The following is a 21397-nucleotide window of genomic DNA, read 5'->3' on the forward strand; positions in this document are numbered from 1 at the left end:
TTTTCCTTCTTTTGCTCTCTAATTCTCAGCTGCAGAATGTAAATAATACGACGCTTACATGAAGTTTCATTTTGTGTTTTGTGTTCAATGATTGCAATGGATATGACGAATGGGATGGGATGGATCGGGATGAAACGATACAACGATGGAAGTTTCACTTTGGCAGGGATATGTATGGGCCATGGAGTCTGATCGTGTCATGAAACGAATCACCTTTTGACTTTGACTTCGAGTTTAGCCTTCGGGGTTCTTGAAATCAGCTAGATACTTCTCCTGTAGCTAACATGAATGGACGGAACGGAATGGCCTGATCACGTCCTCAACACCGACCATCGCTTCTTAGGGATGACCTCAGCTGAAAATAACCTCTGGAAGGGCACTCGACCTGTCCAATACTACAGAGTGCGTAGCAGTTCTTTAGCTGATGCTTGACTACCCCGAGACACCTAGACTCCCAGCACCAACGATACGAGGCACCGCAAGCCACCACCCATCCTTTACAAGGACACCCATGCATTACAACGAGCTGAACGCTCGATCCGCGGAAAAAGGAGACAGGGACATCTACGGAAGTCTGGATGATACGGGAGACGTTTCACCCGTCGTAGAATCTATTTATTTAGGAATATAGCCGTGCATGCCTGGATATCAGCCTTATTGAAATTGAGGTACTGTAGTATTGCCGAAATTCTGATACGGTGCGTCTGTCGATAGATGTGGGGGCTGACCCGCCGGAATGAGGAAACCGAAATAGGAGAGTGAAGATGGGAGATAAGATGCCGGTGAGGACAATCTTGAAAGAGAGGGAGGCGTTGAATGATACCTTAGGAGATGAGAAAATATGTGACGGATGCTACCAATGCGCCGAGCCCAATCCAGGTCTATACATGCCGTATGCAAGGAAAACCGAGACAAATGCAAAATGCGAGATGAGAGACTTCCGAAAGGATATGAGAAAGGGGGAGCCTAGACAATGGAGGTGAATGACGGGCAGTGAGGAAAAAGTATCATAAAGATAGCGTGCGCAGACGCGAGGCGCAGTAGGCTCCCTTCTGTGGAGTGATGCCGGGCTCGGACTTGCTTTTCTGTAGCCGAGGTCTGGTTGCCTTGCTTCTCTCGGTAGCCCCCGTGTAATCATAGTCATCGTCTTGGGACAAAGTCTGCGGCGAGTTTCGGACTGTATCGTCCGAGAACCACACCGTCAGCGCCAAGCGACTGATATTCGCATCATCCCACCCTTCATCCGACAAATGCTGGAGTTCCGGGGCGGCTTTGAGACGCGAGATCTCTACCGATGAGTGGCGGAGTTGGTGCAGAAGCCACTTATTAATGAACATGGCACTGCTGACTTTCGCAGACCCTGGCTCGTAGAAGGGGGAAGAGTCGTCAAGCGCTGACGTCTTCAGAGGATCTTCGATTTGGGATGCGACATCTTCAAGACCCATTCCGTACAGAAAATCCATGTCTCCAGTGTATTCTTCAGTTAGGAGACCTTGTTCATCGCAGATAGCCCGGAGGCGGACAACGTCCAGCATTGTCTCGTTGAGTTCCTTCCGGATCTGCGCCCTTGACGCGTCGTACAATCGTAGGAATTGTAGAGACTCCTCATCCAAAGAGATATTGAGCGAGCTTCGTAGTCTTTGTTTGTCAACAAGGGTGTACCATTGTGAATCGAGCTCCGACAAGCGCTCTTGGAGTATCCGCGCATCTCCTACTCGTGACAAGTAATCCACTACGACAGGTGGGTATTCCAGAGGCTCACCACGGAAAGAGCGTGCATCGATATCGGAGAAGCTGCTTTCAGCCTGAGGGGTCACCTTCGAGGGCGACTCTCGTAAAGATTTCGCGAACCGCTGCATAGACTGGATGAGCACATACTCATCTTGATCCAGCTCGTCTTCCGCCCGATGATACGTTTGCTCCAGGTCCAAATAAGATTCTGTAGCCGACTGAAGCTCTTCGATCAGGTCGGCTAGCTGGTGATCTTGCGCAAGAAGTGAGTTGAGTCTCTTCATCAGCGCGGCTCTATGCTTTCCCTCATCTTCTCGCTTGTAGCGTAGAGCAACGCGCATTTCTCGTGCCCGAAGCCTTCTAGCAGAGACATCCTCGAGTCGTTCGATCAGCCGCCCACTTGCAGTCCTGGTCTCAGTTGGCGGCACATGATCGTGAGCTTCGCTGGACTGCTTAGAAGCTTGCGACTTCCAATCCTGTCCCAAGTCCTCCTGTGGATCTTCTGAATGCTCTGTTGGGTTTGTTGGAGATGGCAAAATATCAGCATCCGTGTCCATACAGGAACCGCTGTGAGAACCGGCCAGTCCGTGCAAGAATCTGCTCACGATACTGTTGCGCTCTGGTTGACCATCCTGTCCCAAGGCAACAGGTTGAGATAACCTCCTGTGGGGAAACTTTAAGAACGACGTGGTTCTTGGACCTGGACCTGGACCCAGTGGATCCGGAATGACTGGATTTATGGATCTCGCGGCACCATGAAGATCCAGCTCCACAGTGCTAGAAGGCCGAATGTCCCCTTTCCTCCTCTGCGCATCATGTGAATTTCAAGTCACTTGGGAGAGCTCTGAAAGACAAGGGTGCAAACTAAACATAAGCGACTCACCCCTTTGTAGGTTGGATTTGGATCCTTCATCCGACCCGGCCAAGACCCCATCTTGCAACTACAACAGATCAGATAGTGTAAGCTTCCCGTACTCTTACATCTTCTGGGTCTAGGAGACTGGGAAGAGAGGGGAAGAAAGGAGATCAACTGTGGATCAAAATTTCTCTTCTGGCCCACGTGTGTACCTGCCGTTGGACTACTATGTGTTCAGCGAGAGAAAAGGGGGGTTAGGCCGGAATGCTTTTTTGTTTACTCTGTCCCTTCGTCCTTCACATTTCTCCCGAAATTCGGCCAACACCAATATAATATTGACTTGGTCCCGCCTTGTTATTGTTTGCCTTTCCCCGGTAATCTCATTCTTTCATCATTTTGTTTTCATGCTCTTTTGGGCCATTTTCCAATAAGCCGGATGAAAGGGGATATTGCTCATCTACTCCATACTTCCCTTGCCTGGATGCGTCACGTTGATAAGTCTCATAGGCGGAAGCCGGCATCACTCTGTGCGACCTCCCAATCATCAGGCCGGAAGGGCGACAGGCATTCTTACCTGCAACTCGCAGTTCTTCCCATGACTTCCAACAATCAAGAGATTTAAATTCTTGGAAAGGATAAAGGGTATATTGATGACAGCCTTGCGAGAGTGTTTCATGAGTCATGGCTTTCCAACCACACGGGAGCGTTCGGCCTTCCCGTGCCGTCTTATTGGCGCTACTGATTCTTTGAAGCCGGTGATGCGCTACTCAGTGTCTTCTACTGGTCAGACGGACCAACCCGTGTAGTCTCCGTTCGAAGTGCAGTAGTAGTTCCTGTTGGACCCCTCCCCCATTTCGTGGAGAGACCATGAATTAAGCTAATCAGTATCGATGGATAGCAAAGCGTTCATATGCCGACCCCCTTCGAGCCCAATCAGGGAAAAGAGGGTGCTTATCCCGGACCTCGTAAAGCCAGATGCGACTCTCCTGGGTCGATTGTCATGTGCGTCATCTCATCTACGAGTAGGATTCGGACAACAAAGTAGCCACACATACCTGATGCTGATGGTGCATCGAAGCTGTTCGGTCAAACTGACCTTTCTACCAATATAGAGGGAAGTGACAGTAGAAGAGCCTCAATTTGGCTCCTCAGCCCAAACATGTCGATACGGATTTCCACTACCGTCGGTTTGCTTTTAAAGCAGCCATGCAGTCTAATAGTCCAACTTTTGAGAGCTTCGACTCTCGCACCTCCAGCTTTTGTCGATCAAAGTCGTTCGGTAATATTCAAGCGGTGTCTTATTCACTTGTGACTTGTCTGCAACTTTCGGGAAATGAAGTATGGCCAATACTGAAAGAAGGCACCGTCATCGGCGTCATAGTGGTAGGGAGGCCTGCTCGAACATCACCTCGGATCCGTCGCAGAAAGCTCATTCATGCGTTTAGCTGCTCATCATGACGACGAAGGACAACGCAATCGACCGGCGAGATACGAGGAGTCGAATTTAAGCAGGTAGAGAGAACATTCCATGTTAGCTCATGATTAATGTTGATATGACTTGCTTAAGTGATGTTCCACGCTTGTCATCAGCCCTTCCATACCAAGATGAAAGTCGTCGTCCTGCAAGGGATGTGACTGTCGCATCCTCTTCATATCGCCTGTCTCGGGGCGAGATGTCTCGAAATGGGGGACAGCCGAGCGATCTTCCAGCGTATGTTGAAAGCATAGAGGTATGGGCCAAGATATGGATAGTACTGACGGACGGTGCGATACTTGAATAGTGTTCAGAGTATACCACAGAGCTCTCCGCGCCATTTAGTCCGTGACTCAACTCAGCCCATCAATTATCTTTCCGGTGCCTACGGTAGAGATGTGGTCACTCAACCTGCATACGACACCCAGGGGAATTATGGTGCATCACCTGGGGCACACAATTCTTCGACCATGGACACTCTGACTACTGATTTTGCACATGTGGGAATGCGTTTCTCAACCCAGGGATCCAGCGGCCTAAACAGCGAAATCCTTGAAAGTCATGATTATCCGCCAGCAAGCTCTCACAGCCATTACCAGCACCATCCTGAGACGCGTCAAAGTGCCAGTAGTCAGCTGATATATACTATTATGCCTGGAGTAGGTTCACATCCAGCGGGAACACAAGGCACCTCCGAACAGAGCAGTCCTCCGCTTGGGGTAAGTGACCATTCGCAGTCCAGATACGACACGCGTCTAAGTGATAATGTAGAATCTGCGAAATCGAAAGGCTTACAGCATCCGCGGAGAATCACGAGGGGTGTATGGACCCCCTCTCGATTGGCGTATGTAACATACACTGCCCATGACCGCCTTCAACGATCTAATGGTTTCTAGGCTACCAATTGCAGAGATCTCCTGGCGATTTTTTTGTCGTGGGAAGGGTAAGGACTATATGAGGAGCCTTCAAATCATCTGCTCTTCTGTAAACTCCTTCCATACTATATGCATTTTCTGATAACTTGTACAGGTCTTTGCAATCCTCTGGCATGAAGGCAGAGGACAACAAGGAACTGTAATTTCGGACTTCATCAGCCAAGGCAGATCCACCCAGGGCCAATTCACCCGAGGCAGATTTGGAGAGGAGATCTTCAGCGGTATCCGACGCATGGTGGTTGTAAAAGCGATGAGCCAATGTGCCTGGTGTTTGTAAGTGAAGCCCATGCAAGTGCTACCCTACCAACCAACGCTGATTATGCTGTTCAGACCCATCACCACCTACGGTGGCCAAGGGGTAGCCAAACCAGGCGTTGACCCAGCAAAACACGCCATTGTATATATGCGGGGATCTGTGCCGACCTGCAAAGCTGATGAGCTACGAATGACCAAGGAACCCTTGGAAGTCGAACCAGCAAGACCGGACGAGAAGCTCGATGAGATGTCTCGTCTGAATTTCGGCAAGGTCTACACCGTCGAACATAATGTCAAAGTGCGTCCTGTCGGGATGATATCCTGGACCTCAATGGTCAAATTCAGAGGCTATGCGAGTAACGAATTCAGACTCGACATTTGATGCATCTTCAAGACGATTTCGACGTGAAAATTGGTTGTTTTTGGTGCTCCAGGTGAAGACGGCCCGTATGTCCAATTTTCAGCTCGTTTCCGAGCGAAATCCTTGAAATACGATCGCTATCGAGACTTTCGTGCTATCCGTCATACGTTCTTATCAAGCATATTCTTCGCTTCGGCTTTTTGCCGCTATACGAGCACCGGCCCAACCACATACGGTGCACGCGCTGATACCAGTGCGTCCGATTCCCTATCGTCGATCAGTTCTTTCCTTGGATTCTTTTCGACTTTTGTTCGTGCTTATTCATGTTCTTTTTGAGCTGGAAGGATGACTGTGTCACCGAATACGTATTTGCAAGGATACCATGATAACGACAGTGTATTGACCTAGGCGAGACATGCTCTCAACGCCAGTTTAGGGTCTATGAATACCACTTGAGGCACATCAGTGCAGAATTGTACATGCGATTGTCTTTTCGGGCCATTTTCATGATTCATGTTGCTATCACTTCCTTGTTTGAAATACCTTCGCTTGCTGAACTGAGAGATGAGTATATGGTACAATCAGATTGATTTGAATTATCTTTTCCGAAGCAAGAAATGTTGGGTACAAGCTGCTAGAGGGAAAAGTAATACAAATTGAAAAGAATGTCGACATCATTAAGGTTCTGTGGATGAGGTACCTAGATGGACGTGGCACTATCAAAGGAGTAAATAGTGGAGAAAATACTGCCGCGGGAATCTCACCGCCCGACAGAATTTCTGAAACCGCCCGAACGAGGAAAACTTTCCAGTCAGTCTCCAATATCCTACAAGTCAGCTGCAAAGGTCCTTTTCGAGGTCTTTTGGAACACTGTCTCGTCAAAATGAAACGCAAGCTTGACGCCAACGATGTTCCATCGACAGAGGTGGCAGAGGAAAAGGAGACAAAAGATGCGGACAACACCGATTTCGAAAGCCTCAATCTCGATCCCCGACTGCGCCAAGCTTTGATCAAAGAACAATTCACAAAGCCTACTCCCGTTCAATCTAAGGCCATCCCGCTCGCTCTCGAGGGCAAGGATATTTTAGGTAAGCATCAAGGCTTCAGCATGCGTTATGGTTGAAACCTCTAATGAAATCAGCCCGTGCGAAGACAGGTTCTGGAAAGACTGCGGCCTATGTCCTCCCGATTTTACAGACGATCCTTCAGAAGAAAGCCGTACGTTATCCTTAGGCTCACATTCAAGAAGACAAAAGTGCTAAATTGCATAATCGTCTAGGCCGATCCCTCGTTAAAGGCTACGACTGGCCTCATCCTCGTTCCCACTCGAGAGCTCGCAGAACAAGTTCAGAATGTCATCACAAAATTTTCTGCATTCTGCGGCAAAGATGTTCGCTCCGTGAACCTTACACAGAAAGTTTCCGACGCAGTGCAGCGCACGATGCTCGCCGATTATCCGGACCTGATCGTGTCCACTCCCGCTCGTGTGATTGCCAACCTGGGTAGTTCGGCTCTGTCATTGGAGAGTTTGACGCACCTCGTAATCGATGAAGCGGACCTGGTTCTCTCGTACGGTTATGATGAGGATATTAATGCATTGGCGAAGGCGATCCCCCGCGGTGTGCAGACGTTCCTCATGAGTGCAACTCTCACTTCGGAAGTCGATACCTTGAAGGGATTGTTCTGTCGGAGCCCTGTGATTTTGAAGTTGGAAGACAAAGAGGATGAGGGTGCCGGTATCAGTCAGTTTGTTGTTAGGTAAGATCAATTGTCCTATCTGACAATGCTTGGTCTCCGGCTAACGCTTGTGCCAGATGCGCGGAAGATGAGAAATTCCTCCTGACCTACGTCATTTTTAAACTGCAGTTGATTAAAGGCAAAGTCATTATCTTCGTCGGTGATATTGACCGTTGTTATCGTCTCAAGCTCTTCCTAGAGCAATTTGGAATCAAAAGCTGTGTGCTCAATTCCGAGTTGCCCATCAATTCTCGGATTCACGTTGTGCAGGAGTTCAACAAGGGTGTTTACGATATCATCATTGCAGCCGATGAGCAAGAAGTGATGGGATCGCGGACGTCTTCCAAGAAATCTAAGGAGGCTACTGACGGAGATGACGACGAGGCCAGGGACAAGATGGGCTCTAGTGAAGACGAGGACAACGAACCAGAACAAACCAGCAAATCTGCCCGCCCAGAGAAACGTCGCAAGACATCAGCAAAAGCCAAGGATTACGGAATCTCCCGCGGCATTGATTTCCAGAACGTCGCTTGTGTTCTAAACTTTGACCTCCCCACCACTTCCAAGTCCTACACCCACCGCATTGGCCGTACAGGAAGAGCTGGCAAGACCGGCATGGCACTGTCATTTGTCGTGCCAGCGGACGAATTCGGCAAACACAAGCCCACCAGTTTCCCCACCGCTAAGCACGACGAGTCCGTGCTAGCGAAGATCGTCAAGAAACAAGCCAAACTCGGCCACGAGGTGAAACCCTACCACTTCGAGATGAAGCAGGTCGATGCCTTCCGGTATCGTATGACAGATGCCCTTCGCGCAGTCACACGATTGGCCATCCAGGAAGCCCGTGCGCGTGAAATTCGCCAGGAGTTGGTCAAGAGCGAGAAGCTCAAGCGGCACTTCGAAGAGAACCCCGAGGAACTCAAGCAACTGCGCCATGACGGCGAGCTTCGCGCCGCGCGTATTCAACCTCATCTCAAACACATTCCGGATTATCTTATGCCGACCAAGGGAAGGAAGGGCATCTCCAGCGAAGATGTTGGGTATGTCGGTTTCAGGAAATCGGGAGACAATCGGATTCGCAAAGCTAGAGAGAAGAACCGCGGTAAGGGTAAGGGGCGAAAACCCTCGGGAGTGAGGAAGGTGGACCCACTCAAGACCTTCAATCGGGGTCGCAAGTGATATGTTGATCGATGTGTGTTTCATGATGGTTTTTGGAGGGGATACAAAAGTTTGAAATGGCTGCACAGTCTTGTACATACAGGCGATCTCCTAAGGAGTTCAAATCTCTCTCTATAGATACCAAGTGCAATTTTCTAGTGACCTAAGTTTTATCTAAGGCGCCGCCCAGGCTTCGATCAGAAGTCGTCAGTCTAAGTATCATTTGATGTCTTTAGAGAAATACGCTCTTGTATATACTGTAATTGGCATTAGTGTACCGGGTGTAGCATCAAGGGACAAAACTTTGATAATCTGTCCCGAGTAATTTCTTGAGGGTACCAGCATCCAATCCCTCCAGGCCAAAAGAGAAATGCACCCACTTTCCTCGTCCGCTCCGCCGCAGCTGCAGAACACGTCTCTGCACCGCTTTTGCAGAACGCTGAGACTCTCGGTAGTGCCCCAACTCCTTAGCTCGCCTGTACTTGATGCGTTCCAACTCGACATCCCACGGGAGCTGTGGGGTATCAGGCGGAGCGGGAGATGGTGCATGAATGGACGAAGCGAGGGATCGTAATGACGATGATGACGGTCGCTCAACTGCACTACTTTGCGGTACGGCGAACTCACTGTCGTCAATATGAGGGAGCCACCCAGGTCCTAGTCGGACATACTCAATATCCCTCCATGATCCGTTCCATTCGGGACCTGTAGGTCGTGCCTGGCCGTTCGGGCCAACGTCTTCCCAAGTCAACGCGGGAATCCAGTCCCCACAGCCTTCGAGATCCAGCCACTTCAGACAATATGTTACGCGAGAGACCCTGCGCAGAATGGCAGCAGCCTCAGCCCAGTTGTTCTCCATTCCAGAGTAAGAGTCCGTACCACCGTAGGCGAAGGTGAGGGATCGTTGGGTGGGATGCCTAATGCGCGCGTTCATAGCGTTTGGAGTCACTGTTGGTATGGGCCAGTGCGCCAGAGAGAGATGAGTAATTGTTGATAGACGCGATAGGAGGTCGACAAGGGAGTTCCAGTTCGCAGCCGCGGGTTTTGGGTGCGCTAAGGAGAGGAAGCGAAGATTTTCGAAGCGAAGGCCCTGGCTTAATGCCTTAGGAATGAACATATTAGAGTTTTCAGCAGCTATCTCATCTTCTTCGTCATCATCCTCTTCCCATGATGACGGAACAGACTCTTTCGCCTTGCCTTGTACAAGACCCGCTCCTAACTTCTTCGAGAGGAAAAGTCCATGTGAGAGCTGTTTTATAGTCATCCAGCGCCCTAATGCATTGCTCAAATCCAGACGCGAGATCTCTGGGTCGCTATCTTGGAATGTACCCACTGCATCCCCATTCTCATGGTCATCGGTACTGAATTTCTCAAACAGAGGCTTCAGCCCATGCATCAGCCCTTTTAGAGGTTGATCTCTCGCATAAACAGCTATATAGCTCAGCAGTAAAACTTTAACGTGACTGGGTAGCACAGCCAGGAATTGCCCATCGTATTCAATATGCCATGCCCATTGCGCCGCCATGGACTTCAGAACCATGTGCAACAAGTCTGACTTGTGCGGTAACGTCGTCCCCGGAAGCCGATCCAACCGATAGATGATCCTTTCCGATGGCGCAGCATCTGTAGCTTCCAAATCGCTTTCATCCAATGTATCTGTATCATGACTCCCCAAGAGCCAGCTCTGGGGTGGCGGCGGTCCAGGAGTCCTCCTCAGCCGTCGTCCAGTAACTCCGATGCGGCGTGCTTCCGGGCGGGGACGAGGTGGCGGGGTCTCAGGGAGCTCTAACAAGTTCCGTAGTGACGGATGAACAGACCGCGGAGCGACAAACCTGGATGGGCTGCCAGCGCCGTCGTCAGAAGAGCGGGAAGTCTGAGTGCGACGAAGATGATTGATCATGTCGTTGACCGACGGTGTCGATGTGCTCGAGGACGAGGCCTGCGAAGCATGAAACCGTTCATTTTGGTTACGAGGACCGGAGGAGATTAAAGTATGATGAGCGGGACTGACAGGCTTCGCGAAGGAGTTTTTGTGGTGCTTTTTGGGCATAGAGAATATGATTACAGAGAGGAACGAGAAGCAGGTGGGGTGTTGACGGAGCGACGTTGGAGAAGCTTGGGGATTTTGTTCTTATCGGCGGATATTTTCGCCCCCCCTCACGGCCATCTGGACTCGGCCAGGGTAGAGAACAGGAAGGAACTCGACAACGGAACAACTAAACGATGTGCTCTATCCTCAATTTTTATGTACGCGACCATTCGTTATCTTACATCTGTACTAGAGGAACAAAGAGTAGGCGAGCCTCCCTCATATGTCCCTTACCCAAGATTCATCTTTCATTTTGCCTTCTCGTTGCGGACCTTCTTGGATCCATGTCTCCATGAGACCTTGTTTGGGGTCTTCGTCGGAGAGGCCCCTTGTCCGTCTTACTTCCAAGACAAGATCCCGAACCTTCTTGGTAACCTCCTTTCGCAGCTCAACCGCCTCTTCCCCGTGCAGCAGTTCTTCGCTAAGCACCCCTAAGGGAAGGTTGCGAGTCTCCGGTGACTCCAACTCAGCCTTTGCCTTGATCTCACGCCATCTTCTTCTCATGTCTCCGAAGACTGCCTCGGAATCTACCTTCTTTCCAAATGTGATGCTAATGTCCTTACCTACTCGAGGAAGAAACCGAGGAAAGCCACGGCTTTCGTGCATGACCTGGTCAAATCCCTCCAGCCAGATGGGGACAACGTCAGGACACTCGTTTGCTTCCAATATCAGTCGGGCGACACCCCACTTGAAATACCGCATCGTTCTGTTCGGAGCCTGGTGTATTTTCCCCTCTGGAAAGATGTGGACCCAAGAGTATGAGTTGCAGGCGTAGGCGGACGGTGCCAGATGCGAATCCGTTCCAGTGGTTGTGTAAGCGGTGGGAAGATCTGAGAATGGGTCGACGCAGACGTTCTCTAGGCTCCAGTGCTGTCTTTCAGGAGGCGGGAGGTGTGGATCTGGAGGGAACGGCCCCTTCGACAATAACCGGATAGCCTGGGTTACGGCTGGCTGCGCCAAACCGCCATGGGGGGAATGTGCTAGTCGATGTGTGGGTAGGACTTGACCCATCGTGAAGAAGAGAGCCAGAGGTCTACTCAGGTTCAATTGGTTAGCCGCAACACCATGACCAGATCGTGGGTTGTTCCACCGTACCGGCTTTGATAACAGATATCATGGCTGCCAAAGCCCCATCTCTTGTTGGATGACGCAAGTCCAATATTCCATCGTAGTGGAATTGCTCCCCACATAATCGGATCATCCATACTGCTCGAGTCAGCGACAACGGTAAGCTTCGTTGAAGTCGCAGATGGGTGTGTCGCCTCAAGCTTCAAGGCGCATCGTACGTACGTACACGCTTATATGGTTTGAGACTGTCGAAATCACTCTCATGTCAGCAATTGATGTCCGCACAGCGATCAGATAGAAGCACAGAACTGTGTTTCCAGAGTAAAGAGGATTGATACCTGTCAGTAAACCCCTCGTTCTTTGCGACGGATCCTTTCGAGATTCAAGTAATTCCAGAAAGGTCTCCAAGCCATTAATTTCTGGACGACTACACATGTACAAGAACGAACGGCATAATGCAGCAACTCCGAAAATCGTCGTAGCCGAAAGCGCTCTCCAAGGGAGAGACGGGCAATCGCCTGTCGCACTGGAATCCGTAGAACGGGACATTGTGTACAGCTCTACCGACGAGAATCCATGGACAAAGGTAGATCAACAACAGATGCACCGAGAACAAAAGACAGTCGCACTTGAGAAGGCCAACAAGGGGCCAGACAATGATCGAAATGCAGTGAGGGGAAGAGACATCTCTCCCCCGGACGGACAGGCGTGAAAGCAAGAGACACCTTCATTGGCTTTGCGGCCGCGGAGGTCGGAGGCGCACGGACCAACCAGCACCTCTGAAACTCCAGAGTATTTTCGCCCCCGAATCTGCCCATCACCGACAACGACAGTGTTAGTCTTGCAGCACCTCCAGCGAACAATTTGACACGCTACTGTCAAGATGTTCAAGGCATCTTCACCGCTATTCTCGGGTCTTCTATGGTATGCCCCTAAAGCTTCTGATTCAGCCTCTGCAGCTGGTTCATCCACTTTGCCTTTTTCCCACTCCCATAAAGCGCAGGACTAATGATTGACACTTGGGAACGAATGAACAGGAAGATCCCATGGCGTATTTCACAACCTCAGAAAGCTCGCCAAAGGAAGCGTCTACGCGCTGTTGACCGGGTGGTCGACACCCTCAGCGCCGCCTTGCGACGAAATGGCCAGAGCACAAAAGCCGTCGATCGGTGGTATGCGGAAATGCCTCGGGAGGAAGAGATGTTACCCAAGGACAAGTACACGCTGTTCGATAAGAAGGAAAAGACCTATCGGAAGGGTATTCACAGTACGTTTGTCTCAGCATTGTCCCTGCTACACTCTCTCTGGAAGGAGAATGCGAAGCGTATCCTTCTCATCTCAAATGACCTAGATAATCGCTTTTCACCTGTTTTCTCTCAAGGCGACGCTGCAAGGATGCTGACAACTCTCTTTCTAGAACTGCCTAAGTGGACGAGAGTCAGCCAGCGCTTAAACCCTCCTGGTTTCTAAGTTCTTTTTGACCATCTTCTTCGACGCGCGATACTCTTCAGAACCGTCCATACGATTTTCTGGAAATGTTTGTATAATACACCATAGCCCTTATCGCCTAGATCTTCTAATGAAGGTTGAGGTTGAGCTAGAAAGGATACAGGGAAGCAACCGGAGTTCTCGGCTACTGGGAAATTACACAATGACTGCGATGGGTTTTCAATTCGGCTCACAATGCCATTCATACAACTTTGAGAGCACATTTCACACACACACAGAGTTCTCGTTTCTTGCTTAGATGATATCTCTGATCATACGCGTATAACAATAAATGATAGGTTGGGGCCTAGAACGCTCTGCGAAGAGAGGGGAAATTCTCCTAGTAGAGTCAATATGATATCTACCTGACCTATGGACGACAGACCGCTTCGTCGACCTCTCAGAATTGCGCCGTATCCTGCCTGTATTGTCACTTCTCAAACCGATGCAGGGCTTGAATCAAGGATATTGATTGGCTTTGGAGAAATTTCCAGCTGCTGGCCCCTCAGTTCAAGCTTCACCGACACCGCTTGGTACCTCTTGCGCCGCGTCTGTTTGGGGAGTGTTCAAAGCTTCATTTGTTATGGCCTGGAAGTATCGGGTAAGTCCAACCGCTATCTCCTTCATCCTAGTTCGATTGGCCCTGCCTTCATAGATCGCTTTACGAATTCGATAACCGCGGCGCACCCTCTGCCAGTCACCGAGGGTCTCTTGCCATCCTGCTCCTCCTTCGTAGTATGCTTTTTCCTGCTTAGTCGACATTGCAAAACCTTGTGGGGGCCTTCGAAGAATCCAGCTTGCGGGATCGACTTTCCCATCCGGGGGTTCATCTGCTGAGCCTTCAAGTAATGCAACGCCCTTGACGACATCTCGAAGACCTGTTGCCCGTCGATTCCGATTGACAGCAGCCCTCCATGAATTTAAATGAGGCCTGTTGGCTGTTTTGCAAGAAGTTTCGGGATATTTGAGTTTAGGCTCCCAGTGAGGTATTGGATATGGAGAATTAAATCGTGGATCTCCCCAAAGACGTCTTGCTTCGATGGAGACCCGTGAAATAGGATCGAGTACAACCCAAGTCTCCCTATTGAGCCAGTGATTGGCAAGCAGGGCAAAGTGAAAAGGCCTGCGACCAGGACTAAGCTGTTCGACGAGCCATTCCAATTTTCGATTCAGGTCGCGCGCTAGCCTCGACTCCCAGGTGCTCAGGCTTCGTAAAGGTGCTCTTCTAGGTACCAGGTCCCTAGCTTTCGATTGATGAATCTTCCGATGCTTCGTGCTGTTGTTGATTCTATGCAACCTCCGTGGTCTCTCTACACGATCCGAGTGCGGAATGCTCCTAACGCCACCAGGAGACGCAGCCTCAAGCTCTAAATCTCTGACTTCTGCACTTCGACATGAACTATGACTGATGCGTAACTGCCGCTTAAAACGTCGGTGTTCAGCTTCACAATCCTGTGCGCACTTATCCGACATTTCTCGGCTGTCATAATCAAAGTGTCGTCTCATGGATACGGCGTGACTGGTTGCGTCTGAGGAGGGATTGGCGATCCTTCTTCCAAAGGTCCTTGGGACCACTTCCAACAATGCAGTGCGTTCGGACGAGAAACTGCCGAGGAGTCCAGATTCGGGGCTTCCGGGAGGCCCGAGAAGCGGGCCCTGGTTGTAACGGATGCATTTTGACGTTTGAAGTTCCATCCGAGCGGACCACATCTGGTACGCAAGAGCACGAGGTCTCTTCGATGTCTGTACCGAGCGTGAGGCAACTTCCCCATGCCTGAAAATTTGAGCAGTATGAAATGCTTCTGAGCGATCGACGAGTCTTGAACGAGCGGTTCCTGTACTCAGTAGACATGGCATGGAAAGATTCTGTCGCAGCGTTCGGTTGCGGTTTGGGAAAAACAGGACCAAACAGTTGCCTCTGCGTAAGTATATTGAATGATTCAATGGCAAGGGCATTCCGCCATGGTCATAGAGCAAGCGGAGATCTCGGAGTCGAATTGTGTTTGTTGTAGACTTTCCCTTGAGCCTTCTGTCGAACTGTATCGATGCAATCGGCGATAATTGAGAATGATCGGACATTGACATCTGACTCGATGATATATTGTGAGAACCTCGTCTCTCTGATAAACTGAACGCAGCCCTGCGCAGGTTCTGAGTTGAAAGAGTGTCCCTTCCTGCACAGAAACATTCCGCTGTATTTCCACCGGGCACCGGGTAATGCCCAACTGGAGGACCAGGGTTCCAGATGGCATCCACCGTTGTGAATTCGTAGCTTCTGAAGCATTTCGGCACCCAACGGAGGAATCTTCGCCTTTCCTTGTACTTTTCCAGCTCCTTTTGGCCAGGATCCCACCAGACCCAGCGAAAGTCGGCCTTGGATGATCTCCACGCCGTCCAATCATGAAATTTCTGGAAGCATTTTTGGAAAATCCTCTTGTGGAACTCGTGTCGTTGTAATGGCACCCAGCCATACCAGGTTCTCGCGTAGCGAGTGTTCACGGTCTTTCCTTGCCTGAGGACTCGGTCCCGAGTGAGAAACCGAAAGAATTGGCCAATTTTCCAGAACAAAACCGCGAGCACAAATATGCAGATAGTTCCCACAAACAGTTGGATCAGTACCCTCAAACTAATGTACCTCGTGACCCGTATTGGTCGTGCGTGAGCGCCTTTGGATGGGTGGGAAGCAGAAAAGGATTGATAGTATCGTGTGTGAAGGACAGGCGCCATCTGAGAAATAACCGAGCGTCGGCCAGATGTTCATCATGATAACAATACTGTTCTTGAATGCGAGGTCTTCCATATCTGCATGAAATTGCTCGTGGTTTAAGTCAACGTCGCGACACGTGAGCGAGGGCGCAGAGAGCTGTTGAGGCCCGAAAGGGAAGGAAGGTGTCTTTCCGTCGCGTCCGTCTCCCCTTCTACTTCAAGGGCTGCAACAGAGCAAACCTCAGTACTCGGCACCATTTCTCCCTCTACCTTACCAGGAGGGAGGACTTTCTCAAGGTGAAAAACTCCAAGGACCGGGCATTGCCGTCATTGCGCTTCTCCCTGAACCAACTTTTGGAACAGGGACATGGACCCAGCCAATATCGTCTGACTCAAATGGCATTCAAGGAAGACGGTGTACCACCAAGGTCATCGCTTCTATGGTCTCCAGGCCATGCTGCTGTTGCTTCGGGAGTATGTACGTTAATCGCTCATGGCATATTGAGAGCGTCACTAAATCTTAGTGTAGGGACTAGGGAGTGTCCATCTGTAGGTTGCTACCGAGTACGTATCCACATCTGGAGAGTCGATCTCTCTCGGAATTGTCCGGCGATAACACAACCTTTTGGACATAAGCATAAAAATATGCGCCATTTCGGCTCCACTGACTTTACGACCCCTCCCTGATGTTTCATATCTATCTCCTCACGATGAACTCCAGAAAAGTGTCAAAGACTTGATGAACCAGTGAATTAGAAAAGTTGGAATGGCTTTCCAGTGTTCGAGGGGCGGCATTCGCAATCTCAAACAATAAACCATTGAAGCAGCTTCCTGCTCTCTGGCGATGGGCTGAGCCCAGCCGGCAGCGATACAAACTATGGCAGTGCTTGGAATCGACTTAATCTCCCTAAGGCTGTGCACAAGTGGAGAGGGTATCATTTTGACGGTTATGCCACCCCTCTCTGGCATACCATCGGATATCGGTCTATCAAGCCGTCAAGCGTCTAGCAATGCAGGAAACGTCACACACCAGGGTTTGACAGCTGACGAGCGAATAAGACACTACCTGCTAGGTCCTGCTAGTGATGAAGCCTCGGCGAATTCTTGGAATGATGTTTATTTCGGGAAATCCGTTTGTGGCCAGATATATTAGCTCAAGTTATTTAAGCCAGTGTCCTGAGATCAGAATCCGGACCGTTGCAGATTACTGAAAAATCCTGTGATGTCTCCATAAGGGGAAGACTTTCTATCAAGATGACTTCGATATCTACCGTGCAAGTACCAGGGTCTCTAACTTTTCTCTACGGAGTGCTATCTCTAGTGAGTGCGCTAATCGCCACATTGACTGGAAACTGTTCCTACTGACCCAATGAGAATAATAGATGGTAGCATTTCTGATTGGGCAGGCTTTCTACAATATCTATCTTCACCCGCTTCGAAAATTTCCTGGTCCCAAGCTCGCGGCGAGCTCGAATATATGCTACATCTGGTGGTCAATCTCCGGGAGAATACATGCTAGGTTCAAGGAATTGCATGACCAGTATGGCGATGTTGTACGCGTTTCGCCCAACATCCTGGTATACAGAGGCTCCAACGCTTGGAAAGACATCTATGGTCACCGTAAACATGGTGCCAGTTCGTTCATCAAGGATCCCGAGTTCTATATCCCAAGCCCAAACGGCCAGCATATACTTACAGCAAGTGATGCCGATCACGCGAGAGAGCGGCGGCTATTGTCTCATGCATTCTCCGAGAAAGCTTTGAGAGAACAAGAGTCACTAGTACAGCATTATGTGGATCTTCTCATCGAGAAACTACAAGCTGAATGCGCTACTTCGCGAAGCACGGTCGATATCATGAAGTGGTACAATTACACCACCTTTGATATTATTGGAGACCTAGCCTTCGGGGAGCCGTTTGATTGCCTGCGGGACAATCGCTACCATCCCTGGGTGAAGATGGTCTTCCGAAGTGTGAAAATGAGCGTCTTCCTGAGACTCGTTCATCTGCATCCATTACTAGAATCGCTGGTCAAGAAATTACTCCCAAAAGAAGCTGCGAGAATGAGGAATGAGCACTGGCGCATGAGCAAGGAAAAAGTCGGGCGGCGTCTTGATCTGCAAACTAGCAGGCCGGACTTCATGTCTTACATTCTCAGACACAATGACGAGCGAGGCATGACGCGGCAGGAGATAGAAGCGAATGCAGGTGTTCTTATTCTTGCTGGTAGTGAGACAACCGCTACCTTGCTGTCCGGCTGCACTTTCTATCTTCTGAAACACCCAGAAAAGTACAATAAGCTCGTCCATGAAATCAGGGGGGCTTTTCAGAAGCAAGAAGATATCACCTTCCTTACAGTGGCTAGACTTCCGTACTTGCACGCTGTTCTCGAAGAAAGTCTACGATTATATCCTCCTGTGCCTGGATTTATTCCAAGAAAGGTCCCGATGGGCGGCGCTTCCATTGATGGTCAATATGTCCCGGGAGGTGTACGCGAAGACTTGAAAATCATTTGACACGTCCCTTCTGCTAACAGGTTCGGTAGGTCTCTGTATCTGTAGTACCATTCTCGGCGTCTCGGGCTAAATCCAATTTCGTTGAGCCCGAATCTTTTATTCCTGAGCGCTGGTTGGGGGAAAGGGATCCTAGGTTTGAGTCAGATAACCGAGAGGCCTCGCAACCCTTCTCCTTTGGTCCTCGAAATTGCCTAGGGAAGAAGTATGTTGCTGCACCCTCTTCTAACTCGACTCTTTACTGACAAAGGGCGGTTTCTTCCCCGATACAGTCTCGCCTATGCTGAAATGCGCCTCATCGTTGCAAAGCTGCTCTGGAACTTTGACCTGACCCTCCATGGAGACTGCTGCGACTGGGATGATCAGGCATCATATATCATTTGGCAGAAGCCTTCTTTGATAGTGAAACTGAAGGCTGTCAGAGATGAAGGTGGTTCCGATTCGAGATTATCGGAGTGAGCAGTTACACATGCCGGAGCTAAACATTGGTAACTTCTGCTTTTGGAGGTACGCATTTCAGTATGACTACCTGGCACCATTTGCTTATCAACGTGCGTAAATACTCTCAGTCGGATGACATAAGGCTGGTGCCAAGGACATAGCGGCTTTGCCTTTGTGTAACAGAGACACACCCTCATTAGCATACATTTACAGGGATTATTGTGTTTGATGCAGATCCCCCTGCGTCAGATTCGCTAATCCCGTCAGAGCCCGAGGGAGACTGAGCTACTATTGATATCTCGATGATCGACACTTTCCAAACCTCAAAGATTGCCAATACCAGAGTTTTACTGATTTGTCACCCACTCTTTCTTCAAGATGGAAAGGAAAACTCTCGCTCAGTCAGGTGGCCGTAGAAAATAGGAATGCTTCCCAACATTTCGCCTCAACCCGCCGCCTCATATTTCGTGCGCGCCTATTGAGTCGAATAATATCCATTGCCAGCTTCTAATTTCGGACATGAGGTATTTCATATTCCTGAGCTTCCGCCGGTGCCCCCTTTCAGATCCCGCTTTTTGTGGGTTAAACCGCACAGGAATATTGAAACAGAACCTAAAATGAGTTAATACAAAACAAGGTTGAAACATCTTCTTGGAACGAAACAACAGCCTCAATAGTGAAGCGGTTGAAAGCTAAGCACTGTCACTCTGAAATGAGTCGCCCCTTTTTGCGGTCTGGAAACTTTGAGCCTATCCGAGTCGGGAGTGCATGATGAGTCTCGCCCAATCTTGATGTCTTTCATTGTTCATTTTGTACCTTCTCCGCGGCAGGAAGAATCCCTGTTACAGGCTGAGCTGGAATAGGATACTTTGTTGTGGGATTCGAACTTGGTCATACGACTCAAAAGCGAGTGTGACTTCTATCGCACAGTCCAACCGCTCAGCGCGACAATCATTTGCCCTACCTGACGATACCATTTGCTGGGGCAAAGCATCACTCCAGCCGTGGCTAGTGCTGCCAATAGTACGACGTACGTATCTCAGTAGGCGTACTCTGGGCTGAGAAAGACATTCTCTGTGGCAGACTGCAAATGCGCAGTTTAAGATTGCCTTTCTAGAGACAGAACAGGTTTAGTAAAGCACGGCTGGGATTCACTTGATTACAACAAAGAGGTGATCTCTTCAACTTAATATCATTTCAGCTGCACGGCTTGAAAGCATGGTGTTTCATGGCGGTTGCACCTACCCCCGCGTTCCAGTTGGGGGATGTTGGCCTGCCGTGCAGTCAACGGGATGATCTTGCGATGTTCGAGACTTGCCAATCTTGTAAGATTGATGACATCTGCTAAAAGAGAAAAACCACTTGTCGACGTGTAGCCTCAATCCGAAGAACGGGGTACCATGCGGTCTCAGGCTTCGAGTACTGAGTTGCGCTTTTGGCAGGAGACGATCAAGTGACATTCTTCACATTCATCGAGTGTTGCGCGAGTAGTAGTATGTATCATCCAAAAGAGATCCTCCAGACGCTGAAGTCAGAGAATGAACCTGTCAACAGGCTGAGGTGAGTCCCCAGATCCAAGGACTCGAGGGCGAATAGTCCCAATACGGTAAAGTCTGCGACCTCAGCAATGGAGACAAGAAAAAGAGGACACAAAGGCAGGCAAAAGCAAAGATTAAGAAACTGTATGGGTGAGACAGATGACGTTTGTGAGAACATCCTTCTTGATCCCAGTATGAGCGTGAAAGCGTAACCACGACATCAACTAGGCATTATGCTGGCCTAGCAACCACGCTATACAAACCACAGACCTGGACAAAGCAGTACGATGATGTCCAGAACTCCAGATGAGACCGAACCAATGTTTCCTGTTTGGGAAAGACCTGTAGGTATCAAGGATTCCTGGTAGTTCACCGCCACAACTCGACCGTTCATGATCCACTTCAGCCACAGGTGGCTTGTGCTTTATCACGTTGAACGGTCAATCCGTAAAGAACTATTCGTCATCAGCGGAATGGTTGGGTAGATCTTAGTCCCAAGTCGTCAAGGGGTGCTCCACGGCATCATACATTGCACCGTGCATGAGGAGAAAAGTAAATATGAGGATGCCCGACAAATCGTCAGTGGTACAATGCAGATCCGACCAAAATGCATAGTGTGTGGGCAGTCGGTCAAGGAGCCTTTTTTTTTGTCCAGTTTCCTGTCATACAGACTTGACTGTTCACGAGCAATACCCGTAATAATGTGTCCCATTGTACACTGCGCGGCAGGTGAAGACTGAACCCTGAGATTTTACTCCACTAGTTCGTCCACACTTAGCAGTTCATCGAGCAAATAATGGCCATTCTGAAGCACATTCTTTATGTGATGAACAGCAGTCAATGATTGGCCGGAACAACTGATAGATACCTCGTGGAAGCTCAGGGGATCCTGGATGGGATCGTCGAGAAAGGAGTGCAATTCATGACAGTTTTCACAACAAACAAGGATGGAATGATCGACGATGGACACACAGCGGGGTGAGTATGTGAGAACTTGGAAGATACAGCTGCATCCAATAGCTCGAGTCAGCGAAGTGATAGCCAGGA

The 21397-nt window shown here is 49.6% G+C and overlaps 7 protein-coding genes across 7 annotated transcripts; 4 read left to right on the forward strand and 3 right to left on the reverse strand.

Annotated features, from left to right (window-relative positions):
• Positions 1-1007: 1007 nt before the first annotated feature.
• On the reverse strand, positions 1008-2288 carry CDV56_100326 (uncharacterized protein; the record flags this gene model as incomplete). Its single annotated transcript, XM_026753945.1, has 1 exon — positions 1008-2288. One exon carries the CDS (start codon positions 2286-2288, stop codon positions 1008-1010), a length of 1281 nt encoding a protein of 426 aa, XP_026610689.1.
• A 2423-nt stretch (positions 2289-4711) lies between these two features.
• Positions 4712-5633, forward strand: CDV56_100916 (uncharacterized protein; the record flags this gene model as incomplete). Its single annotated transcript, XM_026754535.1, has 5 exons — positions 4712-4780; positions 4833-4905; positions 4958-5004; positions 5091-5269; positions 5327-5633. The coding sequence occupies 5 exons, from the start codon at positions 4712-4714 to the stop codon at positions 5631-5633; spliced, it is 675 nt and encodes a 224-aa protein (XP_026610690.1).
• Positions 5634-6495: 862 nt separating this feature from the next.
• On the forward strand, positions 6496-8528 carry dbp9 (ATP-dependent DNA/RNA helicase; the record flags this gene model as incomplete). The annotated part of the gene is made up of 4 exons (XM_026754807.1): positions 6496-6700; positions 6754-6830; positions 6892-7370; positions 7427-8528. 4 exons carry the CDS (start codon positions 6496-6498, stop codon positions 8526-8528), a joined length of 1863 nt encoding a protein of 620 aa, XP_026610691.1.
• A 268-nt stretch (positions 8529-8796) lies between these two features.
• On the reverse strand, positions 8797-11928 carry CDV56_101544 (uncharacterized protein; the record flags this gene model as incomplete). The annotated part of the gene is made up of 4 exons (XM_026755163.1): positions 8797-10446; positions 10831-11629; positions 11692-11802; positions 11891-11928. 4 exons carry the CDS (start codon positions 11926-11928, stop codon positions 8797-8799), a joined length of 2598 nt encoding a protein of 865 aa, XP_026610692.1.
• A 619-nt stretch (positions 11929-12547) lies between these two features.
• CDV56_102053 (mitochondrial 54S ribosomal mL60 domain-containing protein) lies at positions 12548-13134 on the forward strand (the record flags this gene model as incomplete). The annotated part of the gene is made up of 2 exons (XM_026755672.1): positions 12548-12588; positions 12702-13134. 2 exons carry the CDS (start codon positions 12548-12550, stop codon positions 13132-13134), a joined length of 474 nt encoding a protein of 157 aa, XP_026610693.1.
• A 528-nt stretch (positions 13135-13662) lies between these two features.
• On the reverse strand, positions 13663-14847 carry CDV56_102209 (uncharacterized protein; the record flags this gene model as incomplete). The annotated part of the gene is made up of 1 exon (XM_026755828.1): positions 13663-14847. One exon carries the CDS (start codon positions 14845-14847, stop codon positions 13663-13665), a length of 1185 nt encoding a protein of 394 aa, XP_026610694.1.
• Positions 14848-17112: 2265 nt separating this feature from the next.
• Positions 17113-18830, forward strand: CDV56_102649 (cytochrome P450; the record flags this gene model as incomplete). The annotated part of the gene is made up of 4 exons (XM_026756268.1): positions 17113-17178; positions 17241-18347; positions 18404-18576; positions 18644-18830. 4 exons carry the CDS (start codon positions 17113-17115, stop codon positions 18828-18830), a joined length of 1533 nt encoding a protein of 510 aa, XP_026610695.1.
• Between the last annotated feature and the right edge of the window lie 2567 nt (positions 18831-21397).

Source organism: Aspergillus thermomutatus (genome assembly GCF_002237265.1).
Source record: "Aspergillus thermomutatus strain HMR AF 39 chromosome Unknown NODE_286, whole genome shotgun sequence".
Lineage (NCBI taxonomy): Eukaryota > Fungi > Ascomycota > Eurotiomycetes > Eurotiales > Aspergillaceae > Aspergillus > Aspergillus thermomutatus.